Source organism: Talpa europaea (genome assembly GCF_964194135.1).
Source record: "Talpa europaea genome assembly, chromosome: 11".
NCBI classification, from domain to species: Eukaryota; Metazoa; Chordata; class Mammalia; order Eulipotyphla; family Talpidae; genus Talpa; species Talpa europaea.
In genome coordinates, this window is record NC_140078.1 from 103,796,497 (window position 1) to 103,813,170 (window position 16,674).

The 16,674-nt window shown below is 66.8% G+C and overlaps 1 protein-coding gene across 2 annotated transcripts; it reads left to right on the forward strand.

The window, feature by feature from the left end:
* Positions 1-2,040: 2,040 nt before the first annotated feature.
* On the forward strand, positions 2,041-15,738 carry CRBN (cereblon; the record flags this gene model as incomplete). 2 transcript variants are annotated; one of them, XM_084248120.1, is made up of 11 exons in its annotated part: positions 2,041-2,107; positions 5,578-5,690; positions 6,185-6,387; positions 7,061-7,210; positions 10,113-10,272; positions 12,153-12,215; positions 13,121-13,205; positions 14,043-14,158; positions 14,516-14,580; positions 15,103-15,234; positions 15,552-15,738. In XM_084248120.1, the coding sequence occupies 11 exons, from the start codon at positions 2,041-2,043 to the stop codon at positions 15,736-15,738; spliced, it is 1,341 nt and encodes a 446-aa protein (XP_084104246.1). The 2 variants fall into 2 exon arrangements, with proteins under 2 accessions (XP_084104246.1, XP_084104247.1); XM_084248121.1 differs by having other exon boundaries at positions 5,581-5,690.
* Positions 15,739-16,674: the final 936 nt, after the last annotated feature.

A 16,674-nucleotide genomic window follows, 5' to 3' on the forward strand; every position in this document is an offset into this window, starting at 1 on the left:
TCAGCAGGCCTGTCCTGATCGGGAGTCCTTAAACCTTCCAAGCCTTCCCTCGCCACGCTTAGAGGGCGGCGTGACAGTGGAGAGGACAGTGGTGGCTTCAAGACGGAGGGAGCACGAGCCGGGGGCCGTGCGCAGCCTCCAGACACCAGAAAGGCCGAGCCCGGACTCCTCCCGCGCTTCTGGGGCGCAGGCGCTGTGGCCTGGGTTCAGGCGGGCAGGCCGAGCTCGGGGGGCGTTGGCTCGCGGCCGAGAGATGCCCCTCCTGTGCTGGCTCAGCTGCCCGCTCCGTGGTCAGCCCCTGCGGCAGCAGGAGGGGGGCAAGCGGCCCTGGGAACCCAGGCGGCTCGGGCAGCGGTCGGGCTGGGCCTTTCAGCTGGTTCCTCGGGCCCCGGGCCCTTCGCCCCGGGCCTCATGTTCTCAGGGCCCAGCTCAGGCTGCTTGAGGCGTCTCCCCACAGCGCCTCTGGGCAGGGTGTGCAGCACCTAGGCAGGCAGGCAGGCAGACAGACAGACAGACAGACGTGCATGGAGACTGAGCGGGGCCTGCAGCGCGGGGAGGGGCCGTGAGCACGCGGCCTCGGTCAGCCGCCCCCATCAGAGCCTTCGGGATCCCCTTGAGGTCCCTGGCTGGTTCGAGCCCGCTGCCCGCCCGCGCCACGGGCCTGCCCGGCTCAGTGGGGCAGCGGGCGCAGCCGGGGCGGGGCGGGGCGGGGCGGGGCGGGGCGGGGCGGGGCGGGGCGGGGCGGGGCGGGGCGGGGCGGGGCGGGCCGGGGCGGGCCGGGGCGGGGCGGGCCGGGGCGGGGCGGGCCGGGGCGGGGCGGGGCGGGCCGGGGCGGGGCGGGCCGGGGCGGGGCGGGGCGGGCCGGGCCGGGGCGGGCCGGGCCGGGGCGGGCCGGGCCGGGCCGGGGCGGGGCGGGGCGGGCCGGGCCGGGGCGGGCCGGGCCGGGGCGGGCCGGGCCGGGGCGGGGCGCCGAGGCAGCCGCAGCCCCCTGCAGTCTGGCCTTGCGGGGCGGGAGGCCCCAGCAGCGGGGAGCCCGGGGGAGATCTCGGGGCTCCCCGCGCCGTCCTTCCGGGTCACTAGGCTCGGGGCCATGGCCCGGCCCGCCCGAGGTGCCGCGGCCGCAGCGGGGCCCGCGGCGGCGGAGGCGGGACGGGGCTCAGCCGCGGCCGCCTGGGGTGGCCGGCGGGGTGCGGGGTGCGGGGCGCGGGGCAGGGGCGCCCGCACTGGGCCTGACCCGCCCTCCGCCCCGCGGGCCGCCAGCCGCCGGCCGAGGCCTGCCCCCCCCAGGCCGGGTCAGCGGGGCCGGGCCAGCCGGGCCGGGTCAGCCGGGCCGGGTCAGCGGGGCCGGGTCAGCGGGGCCGGGTCAGCGGGTCACCCGGGGGCCCGCAGGTCTGCAGCCCCGTCCCGGGACCCGAGCCTCGGCCCGGCCCCGCCGCCGGCGGCCGCCCCGGGACCGGGCGCTGCGCACGGGCGCGGGGGGCGAGCCCAGCCCGGGGTCCGGCCCTGCGAGCGGGCCGGGGCCTGGAGGGCGCCGGGGCGGGTCCCTCCCTCCGGGGCGGCGCCTGCGGGTCCCGACGCCCCGCGGCCCGGGGTGGGGGGCGCCCCCGACGCCCCGCGGGCCCGAGTGGGCGGGGCGGTCAGGCCGCGCGCTCCGGCCGCCCGGCCTCCCCCGGCGCGGGGGGGAGGGGCGCAGACCGCGGCGCGGGGCTCGCGGGGCTCGCGGGGCGCAGGCCGGGCCGCCGTCGGGGTCCCTCGCGAGCCGGCGGGGCTGGGCGGACGCCTGCGCACTCGGGGCGCCCTCCCCGCCGCAGCCGCCAGGGGCGCTGTGGCCCGCTGCTGGCGCGCGGCCCCGCCCCCTCTCCGGCCCCGCCCCGAGGCCCCGCCCCGCCCCGCCTTCCCGCGCGGCCCCGCCCCGCCCCGGGGCCCCGCCCGCCCCCGTGGCTCGGCAGCCCCGCCCCAGCCCAGCATGCTCTGCGGCGCCCCCGTCCCGGCGTGCTCCGCGGCCCCGCCGGTCCCAGCATGCTCTGCGGGTAAACAGACATGGCCGGCGAAGGGGACCGGCAGGACGCTGCGCACGACATGGGCAACCACCTGCCGCTCCTGCCCGGTAACGGCCCGGGGCCCGGCCGGGCGCGGGAGGGGGCGAGGCCCGAGCTGGGCGCGGCGCGGCGGGGCGGCGCTGGGAGGCGGGCGGGGGCGCCGCGGGCCCGCCCCGACGAGTGACCGCGGCGGGCCCCGCCGGCGGCCGAGCCCGGGGTTCCTGGGGGGCGCCCGGGGCTCCTGGGGGGCGCCCGGGGCTCCTGGGGGCGCTCGGGGCGGGGCCGGGCCCTCTCCTGCCTCGCCTTCGCGCGCCCTGAGCTGGGCTGGGAGCGGAAACGCCCTGCGACGGCTGGGGCCGACCCGAAAGAGGAATCCGCTTGGCCGGCGCTGCCCGCTCCCTCCTCCCCCGCGGCTGCGGCCGCGCGCGTCGCGCTTGTTCGGGCCCGGGCGGGCGGGCGCGCGCGCGCTTTGCGGAGTCTCGGTCTGCCCTCCTCGCGCGCCCGCTCCTGGTCCTCACGCGGTGGTGTAGGGGCGCGAACGCTTGCCCCCGAGTGTCTTCTGACGAGAGGGTGGCCTCGTGGAAGGGCCTGGAGTCCTGGTACTCACCTGCAAACGCCTGCGTGTCGGGGCCTCCGTCCGGGAGGCCGAATCTGGGGCTGCGGGCCTCTGTTTTCCGCTTGCGCGTCCCCGCCCCAGCCCTGCCCGCCTCGCAGCCGGGCGCGGGGAGCAGTGCCTGACTCCCCCACGCATGAGGACTGCACGTTTTTAAGTATCTTTCCGCCCCCTCCCATTGGCCTCGTGCTTGTTTGGTTACTCGCCGCCCTGGAAGACCCCAGAGGGATACAGTGATTCCTTCGCTCCCAGCAGTTGGTGAGGAAACGGCGAGCTAGTTCAGTGACTTGCCCAAGAGCACAGAGTCGCAGGGCCGGGGCGCCTGCAAGGCCACTGCTGTAAAGACAGTGTTCAGTCTTCTCCTGTGTTCGCGCGTGTGGTAGAAGGTGTGTAACTCAAGAGCCTCAGGAGTGGAAGGCCAAGCTCAGTTTTCGTTCTTCTTTATGTAAGTTTTGTGGGAATTTAGACCTTGACCTGATGGGGAAATGCCGAGCAAGGAAAAAAAATTGTGGCGTGACTGTACAACCTTGTCCTGTGCTCCAGACAAAGCAGAGGCTTCCCAAGAGCTGCGTCAGCCAAACGGAGACAGTTAACCGAGTCTTTTCACTGGGCGCTAGGAAATGCCTGAGGGGTGGTGGAAAGGAAGAGGCGTGGGGCACAGCCTCATGCCTGAGGTTTAGAATGTAGACGGGCTGTGAAAACATCACTGTCAGAAGCACTTTGAATCGAGGGTCAGGTGAGTGAAGGTGTTATGTTTCATCTGAGGAGGCGCAGTTCAGGGCTCCTAGAGATGGGGAGACGCCTCGGCTCTGGAGCTGGAGCCTCCAGCTCATTTGACTTGGGACAGGGCTGTGGAGGGTAAGGCCTGGGAGGCGGGCTGGAGCTGCGCGGCTGGGAAGCTTTTATCTCGTGCTTGTAGGACTGAAAAGCGTTTTCTATGCACTGCCAAGAAACAGTTGTGGTCTTCAAGCCTGAGCAACCCCGGGCCTGGAGGGTTGGTTTGTCCACTGGGAGTGGCTGGATTGGAGGAGAGGAGCTGGCGTGTGCTCGCCGTGTGGGAGGGGCTTTTCCAAAAATGAAGCGGGTTCGGAGGCGGCGGTCCTCCTGCAGCCGACCCAGTTGAGCTGACACAGGTCGGTGTGTCGGCCACAGCTGAGGCGCTGCGCTGCGCTGCCTGTGGAGGCCACCGCCCGCTCTGCTTCCAGATGCTGGTTCAGGGAGATGGCGACTGCGGGGGGAAGATGCTGCTGTTCTGTTAGCATCCTCGGGGGCGCCTGCAGGAGACGAGCCGTCAGGTGTCACTCTTGGGCTCTGGACAGTGTGTGTGTTGCTGGAGAATTAGCAGTAAGGGCGCCCAGAAAGGTGGTGGATATGCTAGCGGAGCTTTCCCACATCGTCTGTCAGTTTTATTTGCCAAGAAACACTGGAGAGCTCGGAAACTGTGAGTGGTTGTGCAGGGTGTTCCTCTTCACTTGCTAAGGAAGGAGCGTCACGTTTATGCTGTGAAGACTGTCGTGGGAGCAGAACCTCAGGAGATAAACACAGCCAAGTAGGGGCAGCGACCTGCAGGGCAAGGCTGCTGTGTGCAGGGACATCACGTGGGGCAGGAGGGCAGGAGGGCAGGAGGGCGAGGTGTGCCTTATGGGGCGATGGATTCTGGCCTCCGAGGCCATCTCTGAGCCCTGTGCAGTGGGCAGGAGAGCGGGCCGCCGCGTGCCCGGGGAGAGCCCTGCTCAGAGGCGTGTTGGCCCCCATTATTTCCTCACCTGTTCAGGTTTTTCTCTGTTGTGTCTCGGTGAAACTTGCATGTCCTTGGGGGAAATCTGTAGGAAGTGTTAGGTCGCTAACCGTGTGAATTTACATCAAAGCAATTGTTCTCTTTGGCAAAGCCTTGTCTCTAAGAACTCATGACCACTGGTGGACAGCCCAGGGCACTCGCCCTATTGAAAGTCGTTTGTATTTTTTTCTGGTGCTGCTCCGGGGAGGTTTGCATCAGTAATTACATGCACGGAAGAAAATGGCTGTTTGGCCTTGCTTCCGTCAACGACTCCTCCCTCCCTCCGGCCTTTCACTTTCCTGTTAGAGTTTGAGGGAACCTTAGAAGTCGTCTCACTCGCGCGCGTGGTCTGTGGATGCGGAGACGAAGGTGTGGTCAGGCGGGCCGCGTGGCCTGGGTGTCAGGGCGCGTGATGGGGGAGAGACGGGTCCTCCGCGCGGGGGAGTTTCGAGTTACTCGTGCAGTGGTTCCCCTCCGAGGAGGCAGAGCGTGGCCGCAAGCAGCCGGTGTGGGGCGCGTCTGCCATTCGCTCCCGAGGAGCATCCTGGGGAGAGGAGGAAGAAAAGGACGCGGGAGGGCAGAGCCCCGGGTGGCGCTGCCTCAGCCAGGTGGTGCCCCTTCCTCCCCAGACGCGGGCCTCGTCTCCTGAGGACCGGAGGGAACAAATCCTGGAGAGGGATGCACACAATGCCCGACCAGCGCGCCTCAAAACCCCGCGCCCCTCGAGACCCAGCCCCAGGCAGCTGAGGAGACGGGCAGCTCAGTGCGGGGGGCTCCTGGGGTGCCCTGGCCCAGCGGAAGGCGCTAGACGGAAGTGAGGGCAACCGCGCCGGTGTGGCCGCGGCTGCCGTGTGGGCACAGGCCCCTGAGCCGTGACGGTGGCCGCGGGGCAGGGTGTGGACAGCCAGGGCCACTCCGCGCCGTCTCTGCAGCTGTTGGGGCGCCCCAGGTCACCCTAGACAGGAAGGGCCAAGCCCCACTCAGACCTCGGCCTCCAGCGGCCGGCACCGGATGGAGCCTCCTGCGGGTGGGGTTGGCGCGTGGCCGTGGGCCCAGAGCCCCCCGGCGCGGGGGGGGCCTTTGAGGGCGCGTGGCCTTGGCGTATTCGTGTCTGTTCCCCCTCACGCCTCACGCGCGGTTCTTTCCAGCAGAGAGTGAGGAGGAAGATGACATGGAGGTGGAGGTTGAAGACCACGATAGCAAAGAAGCCAAAAAACCAAGTGTCATCAACTTTGACACCAGCCTGCCGACCTCGCACATGGTACGCGGCCCTGTGTGCGCGCTGGGGGGGAGGGGGGGCGGGCGGGAGGGGCTGCGCGGCCCTGGGAGGAGCCGCTCCTCTCCCCGGGCCGCCCTCGGCCTCCTCAGCGCTGCCCAGGCCGGAGCCGGCCCCCCCGTGGGGCGCGGCGCACGAGGGCCTGGGCTGCTGGATCTCGGCCCGTGGCCCTCCCGGTGCTTGTGCCCTGGTGGGGCCGCCTGGCACTGCCGGGGTCGTCTCCGTGCCTCACTTGTCCTTCGTGGCTGCGGGCCTGGACGTGCTTATTGTTGTCAGAATAACTGGAACCCGAAAGATGCTCTAAAATTTGTACGTGGGAAGCGTCTTAAAAGTAGGAATTCTGAGCGAACGTCAGGTTTTTACGTAATAAGACGCCGACACGCCGAGTCTGTGCTGACGCGTTAGCGCCCGGTGTCGCTTCTCTGCACGGGGCGCCTGTGCGCCGTGCCCGCCCCCGTGACCGTCCCGTGTGCCCCCAGTACCTGGGCCCCGACATGGAGGAGTTCCACGGCCGGACCCTGCACGACGACGACAGCTGCCCGGTGATCCCGGTGCTGCCGCAGGTCACGCTGATCCTGATCCCGGGCCAGACCCTGCCGCTGCAGCTGTCGCGCCCGCAGGAGGTCAGCATGGTGCGCAACCTGCTCCAGCGCGACCGCACCTTCGCCGTCCTCGCGTACAGGTGAGGCGGCCGCCGGCCTTCGCGCAGCCCCGCGCGCCGTGAGGCCACCGCGGAGGGTGCGTCTGCCCGCGGCAGAGCGTGGACAGGACCCTGAGGCGGGAGGTGTGCGGCAGTGTGAGTGCAAGCTGGGGTGTGTCAGCTGAGTCAGAGCCGACCTCACCCAAGGTTCAACTTTCTGTCCCTGGAACGTGCTTCTTGCTGCGGTTCAGGGAGGACGCTTCTGGTTCTTGTTCTCACGTGCAGAGTGAAAGGGGGTTTTGTATGTTAGAGCCGCTTGTGGGCGGGTGCTCGTGCTCTTCCACCGTGGTCAGCGATCCCACGGCAGCCAGGGTGACCTGGCGCTGAGCAGCACCCGCCTCTGGCAGCGGGAGGAAACCAGTGGAGGCAGGAGGTGTGTCGGGAAGTTCCCTCCCGGCCCCGCCCGTGCCCGGGGGAGTGGCGTGTGCTGGGAGACATGGGCGCAGAGACCCGGGCGCCCGGGCCTGCCCTGCCGTGCTCACGTAGGACTCCCAAGGCTTCTGGGCCAGTCCTCGCGCCTCTGACTTCAGAGTACACGTCACGCCCGCTTTGCAGGAAGGTCCACGGCCAGGAGTTGTTTCCTGGCACGTGACTCACTTTGCGTATTTAAAGCCTCAGTGCTCAAAGCTGTTTCCTTTCGCCCTTGCCTTGAAAGCAACGCGCAGGAGAGGGAAGCGCATTTTGGAACCACGGCCGAGATCTACGCCTACCGGGAAGAGCAGGACTTCGGGATCGAGGTTGTGAAAGTGAAAGCCGTTGGCAGACAGAGGTTCAAGGTCCTCGAGCTAAGGACGCAGTCAGACGGGTAAGCGCGCCGGGCCTCCTGAGGCAGGGGGACGTCTTGCTCCTGTTTCCTCTCTTCTCCTGCCCTTCCCGTTCCGTGGCCTTGCCGGCTCGCTCTCCCCGTGAATGGCTGTGGCTTCCAGCTGCTCTGTGCGTAGAGCCGCCGGAGACTCCAGAGTGTGGACGCTCGAGCCCCGCCTCCCTCCATCCTTGGAGTCCCGCCTGCCCGGGGCGAGGCCGCCTTCCCTTTCACGACGCCCAGCGCGCCCGCGTGTCGGGAACAGCGGTGTAAGCCGCGGGAAGAGCGGCGGCCGGCGGCTGCGCTGGCCGTGGTGGCCGCACCTGCCCTGTGCCAGCTCAGTCGGTGACCGCTTCTATTCAGCGCCCATCCCCAGGGCAGGTTTTATACGTGCCATGAGGTTAGAGAGTGCGGGAGCGCGTGGCGGGCCCCTCGGGGCTAGGGCGCCTTTGCGAGGGAAGGGACGCTGACCTCGTCTTTTGAAAGTCCAGTTCACCTTTGTGCCTTCCCGACACGCGGCACGGCATTCTCCCTGTGGCTCGCGCGTGGCCGCCGGCAGGATGGGCCTCAGCTCTGGCGCTGAGTCCCCTGGGAGGCGCGAGGAGGAGAGAGATTCTGGGTCCCACCCAGTCCTAGCGAACCGTCCCGATACAGTGCCAGAGTTGAAAGCCGGCCTCGGCACGGCAGGGCCTCCCTCCCGAACACCTGGAGACTCGGAGGGTTGAGAGTCGAGAGACGGCAGCCGACACGAGGGCGCCGAGGTGCACGGGCTCTCGCGCACGGGGCGGAGTTATGGAGACACGGTGGGTGCGGACCCCGGGGGGCTGGAGCCTCGGGGCTTAGTCTCCCCGCCCCCAGCACTCCTGGCGGGGACGACCCCAGGCAGCCCCGCCGACCGGGAGCGGCTACGCGGCGGCACAGGCTGGCATGTCCGCCCCTTGCGGACCAGCTGCTGGAGGGTGGCCCTGGTGCCGAGGCCCTCCCCGCCCGCTTCGTGGTGACAGCCTTGCTAGCCTCGTGCTTGGAGCAGCCCGCGTGGTTGTGACTCCGGTGTTCCCGAGACTGGCGGGACGCTGGCTCGGGGAGGCAGACGCTTCTGAGACTGCGCTGACCGCAGCGAGCTGACGGCGGGAAGCGACTGTGCGCGCGAGGGCAGGTCGGGCCTGGCCGGTTGAGGGGTGAAGGCGCGCGGGGCGCACGGCCCGGAACGGGCAGGTTCTGCGTCACAGGCCGCGGCGGGGCCGCATGCTGGGGAGAGGGGTGGTGCGTCGGGGGAGGGTCCCGTGCCGTCTCCCCTCTGTGCGCGTGCGGAAACCAAGGAGCGGGTGGACTGGCCTGCGTCGTGCAGCTGGGGAGCCGGACCCGGTTGGTTCTCGGTCCCCTGACTTCCAGCCTGGCGCCCTCTCCACTGGGCCGGCTCTGCTCCCCGGGCGTGAGGCTGGGCGGACAGCCTTTGGCGGTGACACGAGTGAGCCCTGCATGCGAGGCGCTGCCACCCTCTCGTTCTGGTCTGTTTTGGCCCCTTCTCAGCACGTGGCATTTTTTCCTTGGAAAAAAACATTGGAAAATAGAAGCGTGTCGCTGAGTCGTGGGCTTCTCCAGAGACGCCCGGGCCTGTGGCGGGGAGGAAGTGAGTGGCCTGCTGGGAGTAGAGGCCCCTCTCCAGCTGGGAGGGAGACGCGTGCTTCCTCAGCGCAGGGAAGCTGGGAGTCACGACGAGCCGCACACGTGTGCTTGAAACGTTCCAGCGTGAGGTGCGAGTGTGCGTTCACGGCTCCCCTATGGAGCGAGGGACGCCTGAGCAGGCTGCGGGCTGCAAGAGGCACCGCTGCCGCCGTGCGTGGCCCGTCTGCATTGCACACTTTAGGGAGATGCTCAAGACGGTCACAGGGACCTACGTGCCACGCATGTGCAGGTTTGTGCATTTTCTTCCTGCTACTGGGATTGTCCAGGCCTCGCTAGGCTTTCACGGCGCCACCTGACAGTTCACGGTCGTGCTCCAGTGTCGTCGCTGCTTGTGTCGCTACTGTGGCTGCGTGAGCGCGTGGGAGACAGTCCGCGGCTGTCCGACGTGCTGTGCAGCGCACCCTGCGCCCTCCGGGGGACCAGATAGGAAGGGGGTTTCCAGTAGCACCACATAGAACCTTCAGGACCAGCGGGTGAAGCATCAATCGCGAAAGCTAGAAAACGTGACACCTGAAGGGCCGGCTGGGCCCCTGGGCGGGCTGGCGGCGAGGTGCAGGCGCATGGGGGTTGGGCCTGGGCGCCGGCGTGCGGAGTGCGGGCGCTGCCTTCCTGGGGCGTCTGCGCAGGGGAGAGGTTCGTGGTTCTGGTGTTCCCAGGTAACGTTCGGGAGCCAGCGACTGCACGGTCACGAGCGTTGAAATAATTGTAAGTAAAGACGCCCGTTTTCATTCTCGGCACACCCTCGTGTGAACGCTTGAGGACAAGGGCTCGTGCGGGGGTCAGGCCCCCTGCGGTTCCCGCCTCTCCTCCGGCTCCCCTGGGAGGAGCCCTTCCTCGGCCTCCCCCGCCCGGGCGTCTGCAGGGCGCTGGGCCTCGGGTCAGGGGTGGGCGGGGCGGGGTCTCAGAGCGGCCCAGACGCGCGTCCGGGAGCCGGGTCATGGCGGGCTGCGTCGGGCTCTCCTTCCCACGCATGCGCCGGAGGTGTGACCATCTCCCTTTCCCTTGCCCGGCGACATCCGGCATCCACGCTTCGGGCTCCGGGCTCTCCCCGGGTTGACGTTTGGTGCGGTGTCCGCGACGCAGCGGTGTCGGAACGTTGTTTTTGATGCGGGTGTTGTTAAGAGTTTGGAAATCTTGGGATTCGCAGCCGTCCTCGATGGTAAGAAACCGTGTTGGCCGCCTCGAGAGTGAACACCGTGCTTGGTCCTCTTCATTCTAGAATCCAGCAAGCTAAAGTGCAGATTCTTCCCGAATGCGTGTTGCCTTCAACCATGTCTGCGGTCCAGCTGGAGTCGCTCAACAGGTGCCAGGTCGTCCCGTCCAAGCCCGTCTCGCGGGAAGACCCGCACGCCTGCAAGTGGTGGCAGAAGTACCAGAAGGTGAGAACCCGCGCCGGGTGCGGCTTCCCAGCGGGGGGGCCGGGCCTGGCTCCCTTTTCTTAAGAAAGAAACTCTGCTCTCCCGCCTCACGCCCCCGACCCCTCCGTGCGTGGGCAGCCCTCCCGCTGCCTTCCGGGCGCAGCCCAGCCGCGGAGACGGCGCGGGCGGCCGTGCTGTCAAAGCATCCGCGGAGCCGGGCGCTGGCGCCGGGCAGGGGTTTCCTGGGCGCCCTCAGTGTCGCGGGCCGCCGCTGCGAGCTTCCCTCTGCGGAGGCCGCGTGCTGACTGGGCGGGCCGGGCGTCTGGCTCTTGGTCATGAACACGGTGACCGAGCGGCCCAGGGCAGGCGCACGGCGTTCCTCCGCCGGGCTCCTCGTGCACAGCGTCACTGACTGTCCAACAGTGGCTTGCGGCCAGGCGCTCCCGCAGAAAGTGCTGGCGCTGAGCCCCCCAGACCCCCCGGGGGAGCCTCGGATGCCAGGCTTGTGGAGCCCGTTCTTCGTGCTGGACACTCGGTTAACTCGCGCTCTCCCTGAGCTTCCCGGAGCCAGCCTGACCCCTCCTGTGAGCCGTTCCTGATCCCTGGGGGAGCGGCACGCCCGCGAGGGGCAGCTCTCCACAGCCCGTGTGGACTCTGGAGCCGCAGCGGGGCGCGTCCGGGGGCGGAGCGTGGCGGTCTCCCGCCTTGGGCTCCAGACGTGCCTGCGGCTGGGGAGGGAGGGGGCCGGCTCAGACCCACACGCCGGCACCCGCTGCCCTCACCCCGCTGCACGCTGCCCGGCGGCCGTCCAGGAGCACGGGGGGTTCTCCTCTCAGCGGGTGCGCGGGGTGCAGCTGGCTTTTGTGTCGGGGCCCGGCGAGGCTCTTCTGCGCGCCCCTCAGCCTCCTGCCGCCGGATTCTTGTCCCCTCCCGCGTCCCTCTCAGCCTGCGGGAAGGCCGGCGGTGTCGCGCTGGAGGGGCCGTCTCGTTTGAGCCGGTGTGGCTGTGAGGCTGCCGTGGGCGCCCTGTGCCCTCTGCCCTGCCCGGGCCCGCGCCCTCCCGAGGCCTCCCCCTTCCCGCCGCTGCGGTGAGCGGCGCCCGACCGCGGCCCCTGCAGTGACGGCGCCGCCCCTCGGGGTCCTGCGGGCGCGGCTCCTCCCGGCCCACTTGCCGGGCGAGCGTTGGTTGGAACACAGGAAGCTTCGGTTACTCCAAAGTCCGGACGCCGTCACCGCGCGCGGCAGAGGCTGTACGCACGGGGAGCCCGGGTTCCAGCTCCAGGGCCTCCGAGCAGACGGGGAGGTTTGCAGAAAAGCAGATGACGTGGTCGTCCTGGACACTCGACATTCCGCTTCCTTCAGATGGTCTTTGTACTCAGCTCTTTCCCTGTGGGTGCGCGGCTGGGGAGCAACAGCCACTCCATGTGCGCACGCGGCGAGGGTGTGCCGGGGCAAAAGGAGACCTCCCGGCGGCAGCAGGGCGCCTGTGCCCAGCCCGCGGAGGACTGTCCTGCCAGGCTTCCTGTGGCCCGGGGGGCCCGACTAGATCCAGCACTGGGCGGTCGGGAAGTTTCGCGCTGTTTTTTCTGTTCCCCGACGACCCTGGGACTGGACCCCGCTCTGGTGGGGGGCGACCTGCCGCGTGTCTGTGGAACACTTCCGTGCCCCGCGCCCCAACCCCGCCCGTTCCCACGCCCGCCTGGCCTCAGCTCCTCGCCGCCAGGGCAGGGTTCCCGCGGGCGCCTAGCCGTGACCCGGGACTGCCAGGCAGCGCCCCGAGCGTGTGCGCAAGAACCTCTCTCTGCGGTTAGGAGCTCCTTCCCGAGCTGCGCGTAGTAGGGATGTTTCTTTCCCCGCCGGAGGGGCCGTCTGCTCGGGGCTCACCTGTCTCTCCTTTCCCAGAGGAAGTTCCACTGCGCCACCCTGACCTCCTGGCCGCGCTGGCTCTACTCCCTGTACGACGCGGTAAGTGACCGCCCGGCACCTCCCGCCACCGGCGCCCAGGGAGGGCCGCGGGGGCCCCACGGCTCCTGCTCGGGGTTTGCTTTTGAGAGCTGACGCCGCGTTTCCTTGAAGTAGAGCGGGGCTGGCGACGCCCCTGCAGCCCCGCCTCTCTGGCGTGGCGTCAGCACGCGCTGGCGTGGGGGTCAGGGACTTGCGGTTAGAAAGTCCAGGCGGTTTCTGTGCCGTGTCGGCTGCTCTGCACACGCGTGCGCCTCTCCTGGGCCTGTTCGTGTGCCGAGGCGCCAGGCACCGTGCATCCTGCACAAACCCTACCCCCCCGCCGAGATGGCCCCGGCAGGGAGTCTGTGTAGATGTGGGACGCCCCGGCTGTCCAAAGCTTGGCCTGTCATTTGGGGGCAAACCAGATCGCCCGCATAGCGGGCACAGGGGGGCAGCCTCTGCCCCGGGCGGGCAGTGGCCAGCAGAAGCGAGTCATCTGCCTCCGTCACCTTCCCACACATGCAGGGGCCTGGGAGAGGCAAAGGGATGGGGGCACCAGGCCCAGCCTGATGGGAACCCACACGCCCCTGGGCCCGGCAGCGTCTGAGCCGGGGCGTGCTCAGTGGACAGGGGTGTTTTGCGCACACTGTGAAGAGACGTGTTGGGTGACGTACGAAAGCGTGAGGCGGCTTCCAGGAGCTGTGGCAGCAGAGCCTTCCTGGGAGGGGGAGGCCGAGAGGACAAACCTGGGCCCAGGAGAGCCAGGCTGGGCACCACGGTGCCACCCGGTGCTGGGGAGCCCTGGGCCGTTACCGCTGGAGGCAGGCGGGGGCAAAACAAGCTGCACTTGGGTGTTCACAGTGTTAAAAGTGAGAGTAACTGTAAAATGCCTGCGCTTTATCATGGCTGCTTGTGCTTTCAACCAGGAGACTTTAATGGACAGAATCAAGAAACAGCTGCGTGAGTGGGATGAAAATCTGAAAGACGATTCTCTTCCTTCAAACCCAGTAGGTACGAAAACTCTGTTTCCTTCCCGTGGTCTGCGGCGTGGCACTAAGAGGGTTGCTTTGTTTTCTGTGTAATGGAACCGGACGTTTCATGCTCTTAACTAATGGTTCTGAAAGCTTTGACTTTTAGGATTTAAAAAAAAAAGAGCGGTATGTAATTGTAAAATATTCCAATTTTATTTTCTTTTAAAGATTTATTTATGCATACAAGAACTGGGGTACAGGCCAGAGGTGTGGGGGTGAGAGGACTCCCCAGAGACAGAGCAGGGAGCAGAACAGGCAGATCCACTGAAATCCACTGCTGAGGGGAGCAGTGGGGAGACAGGAGAGGTCTGCTGCGCCCTGTGGGTTGCTCCCTGGCCAGCTGGGGATCGAACCGGTGCTGTAGAGGCTGCGGACTGCCTCATAAGTTGCATCTTAATCCCTTGCACCACCAGGGAGGCCCAAAATATTCCACTTTTAAATAAGGTTTTACGAGAAGTTCCAATTGTAACGCAAGGCTGTCCGGCAAACAGTGAGTGCAGACTTTTTCCCTGTTAAGCTACCTTTAAAAGTGACCCCCAATTGCAGCCCTTATTTCCTTCCTTAACCAAACTCCCAGCTTAGCAGGTAGAGTTTAGCAGCTTTCAGACTCTCAGCACAGGGCGGGACTGTTCCCGCGTGGGGTCACGGCACGTTTAGGTTAAGAGGCACCTCCACAAATCACACACAGAAGCCACAGGGTAGCAGGGCGTGCCCTGCCGGCCGGGTCTGAGTGTTGGCCCTGGCGTGGGGCGCGTTCTCGGGGCCGGGGAGGATGCATTACCTGGCTCTTAAGTCCCAAACCCACCATGTCTTTAAGATTTTTCTTACAGAGTAGCTGCTTTTCTGCCTATCGATGACGTGCTAAGGATTCAGCTGCTGAAAATCGGAAGCGCCATCCAGCGGCTGCGCTGTGAGCTGGACATCATGAACAAGGTGAGGGACGACACGCCCGGGCTGGGGTGCGGGCACGCTCTGCGGAGCAGGCTCCCGGCTCCGTCGCTGGATAGGAACCGCTTGCGTCTGCAGGTCACGCGAAAAAGACCTAAAAATCTCGTTGGGGGTCACACAGGCGGTGTGTTGCTTTGCACTCCTCAGCTGAGTGCTCGTGTCCACTGAGCTGTGTCAGACTCAGTAGAGACCCTCGAGCACCTACACGGCTGGCATCAGGGTTATCACCGTGGCCGGCTGACGGGTTGGGAAGAAAGCACGCAGAGTGATGCCTGAGGGAGGCGTGATGCGTCATTACGGATGCCTGTACATCTTCCCACTAATTTCCTTACTTTTTTCTAGTGCACGTCCCTCTGCTGTAAGCGATGTCAAGAAACAGAAATCACCACCAAAAATGAGATCTTCAGGTGAGCCCTTTCGGTCAGTGCGCTCCTGCGCCTCCGTCCCGCCGCGGCCGGGGTTGGCTGCCCTCACCCTCCCACCCTCTGCTGAGGTGTAAGCACTTGGCAAATGCGGGGGGGGGGGGGCGGAGTTCAGGTAGGGCGGGCCTGCAGCGTGAGCTCGGGGAGGAGCCCGCGAGGAGTGACATGACTGGGCGCCCTTCCTTCCCCAACCTGGTTGGCAACCTGTGCCGAGGACGCTGGCCCGGGCCTGGCCGTCCCACAGAAGAAGGGGTGTTGAGGAGAGAGTCCCTACAGCAGTACAGCAGGGAGGCAGCCCCGGGGCATTGCTGAGGGGACCTTCCCAGTGCACCCCCCGCCCCAGGTGGGGCTCGGCCTGTCCTGGGTGTGTCCTGAGGCTGCGTAGAGAGTCCTGCTATTTCCCTCCTAGAGAAGTATTTACACTGGAAAACGACTCCTGGCCAGCCTGGGTCTCCTGGGCCTGCGGTTAGAGCAGGGGCCAGGCCTCATCCTCCGTTTCTGTTCCAGTTTATCCCTCTGTGGGCCGATGGCCGCGTACGTGAACCCGCACGGGTACGTGCACGAGACGCTCACTGTGTACAAGGCCTGCAACCTGAACCTGATGGGCAGGCCGTCCACGGAGCACAGCTGGTTTCCTGGGTAAGGCGGGGCTGGCTGGGTGTGGCCTCACTAAGCGTGAGCAGGAGTGAAACCAATGCCCGGGGACCCCGTAAACCGCGCCTGGCCGCAGGCTATACTCAAGCCGGAGCGCGTCTCCCCGGTGGCCTTTGGAGCACGCGGGGCTTCCTCGGTGCTGGGAGCTTTGAGCGTCGCTGTTTCACAAGCAGCACGCGGAGGAGGGGCGGAGAGGCAGGTCTGCCCCGTCCTGTCACTTGCCTTTCCAGGCCTGCCTGCCTGCCTTACAGGAGGGTGGGCCGGGCCACAGACGCGCTTCCTTACCTGCTGCCTCCTCGCAGGTACGCGTGGACCGTGGCCCAGTGCCGGAGCTGCGCAAACCACATTGGATGGAAATTTACAGCCACCAAAAAGGACATGTCGCCTCAAAAATTTTGGGGGTTGACGCGATCGGCTCTGTTACCCACAATTCCAGGCGAAGATGAGCAAGATGAACTGTGCCCGGACAAAGTCATCCTTTGCTTGTAAACGGGTAGGGCGAAGGCATTGAAAGTCGGGGCTCTGCCATCAGCCCCGCGTCGGGGGTAGGGGGGGGGCCTGCTTCGGCGCGTTGGGAACTGTGAGGGCAGCAGCGCACAGCGCTTCCGCTTTCTCGGTTAAGCTAAGCTAGCAAAGAGGACACGGGCCAGACTGGCTTCCTGCAGACACCCGACGGCCCAGGCGGCTCCCTGGCACCTGCGCCAGCCCTTGGGAGCCAGGGGCCGTGGGGGGGGGGGGGGACCAGCGTCCTTCTCCGGGGGCGGGCGGCTGTCTCACGAGGGCTCCGCGCCCTGGCTTCTCAGACGCTGAGCTGTACATTTTGAAACTCTCATTAGCCCTTTCATGTTCTCGTGTGTGTGGGTGACGTGTGCGCTCCGCGTCTGGCTGCCGAGAGCCACGGGGCGCTGTGGGCTGCGTCTGTACAGAGGGCGTCAGCTGTCACGCGAAGTAAAGTGAGAATGTTCTCGTGTAAATGATGTAAACTACCTACTCACACTGCAGATAACTTAGCCTAAGGAGTCATTTTAAAGTACAGATTTGCCACCTACCTCTTTGCTTACATGTTCAAAGGTTTCTGGAGCCCGTCACATTTGTGTAATTAAATTAACTGAACTAATTTCTCCTTTTGAATTCATTCACTGACCTCTTGCGCCAAACGCGATGGCTCTGCCTGCCCGCGTGTGTCAACAGTAGCCAGAGCAGCCCGGGCGCCGGCCTTGGCGGGAGCCTGTGACACAGGCCCCGGGCGCAGCTGCTGGTCCTGCCCGCACGCAGGCTCCACGCTACCTGTGAGGAGGTCATTCTGCGGGGGCTGGAGTAACAGAAAGCGCCACAGAAGAGAACCTGTACTCACAGCTCACAGGCTCTTGCAGCCAAGGACACCCTCACTCTGAGCAGGCCCTTCCCGGGGCGCAGGGGCAGGGA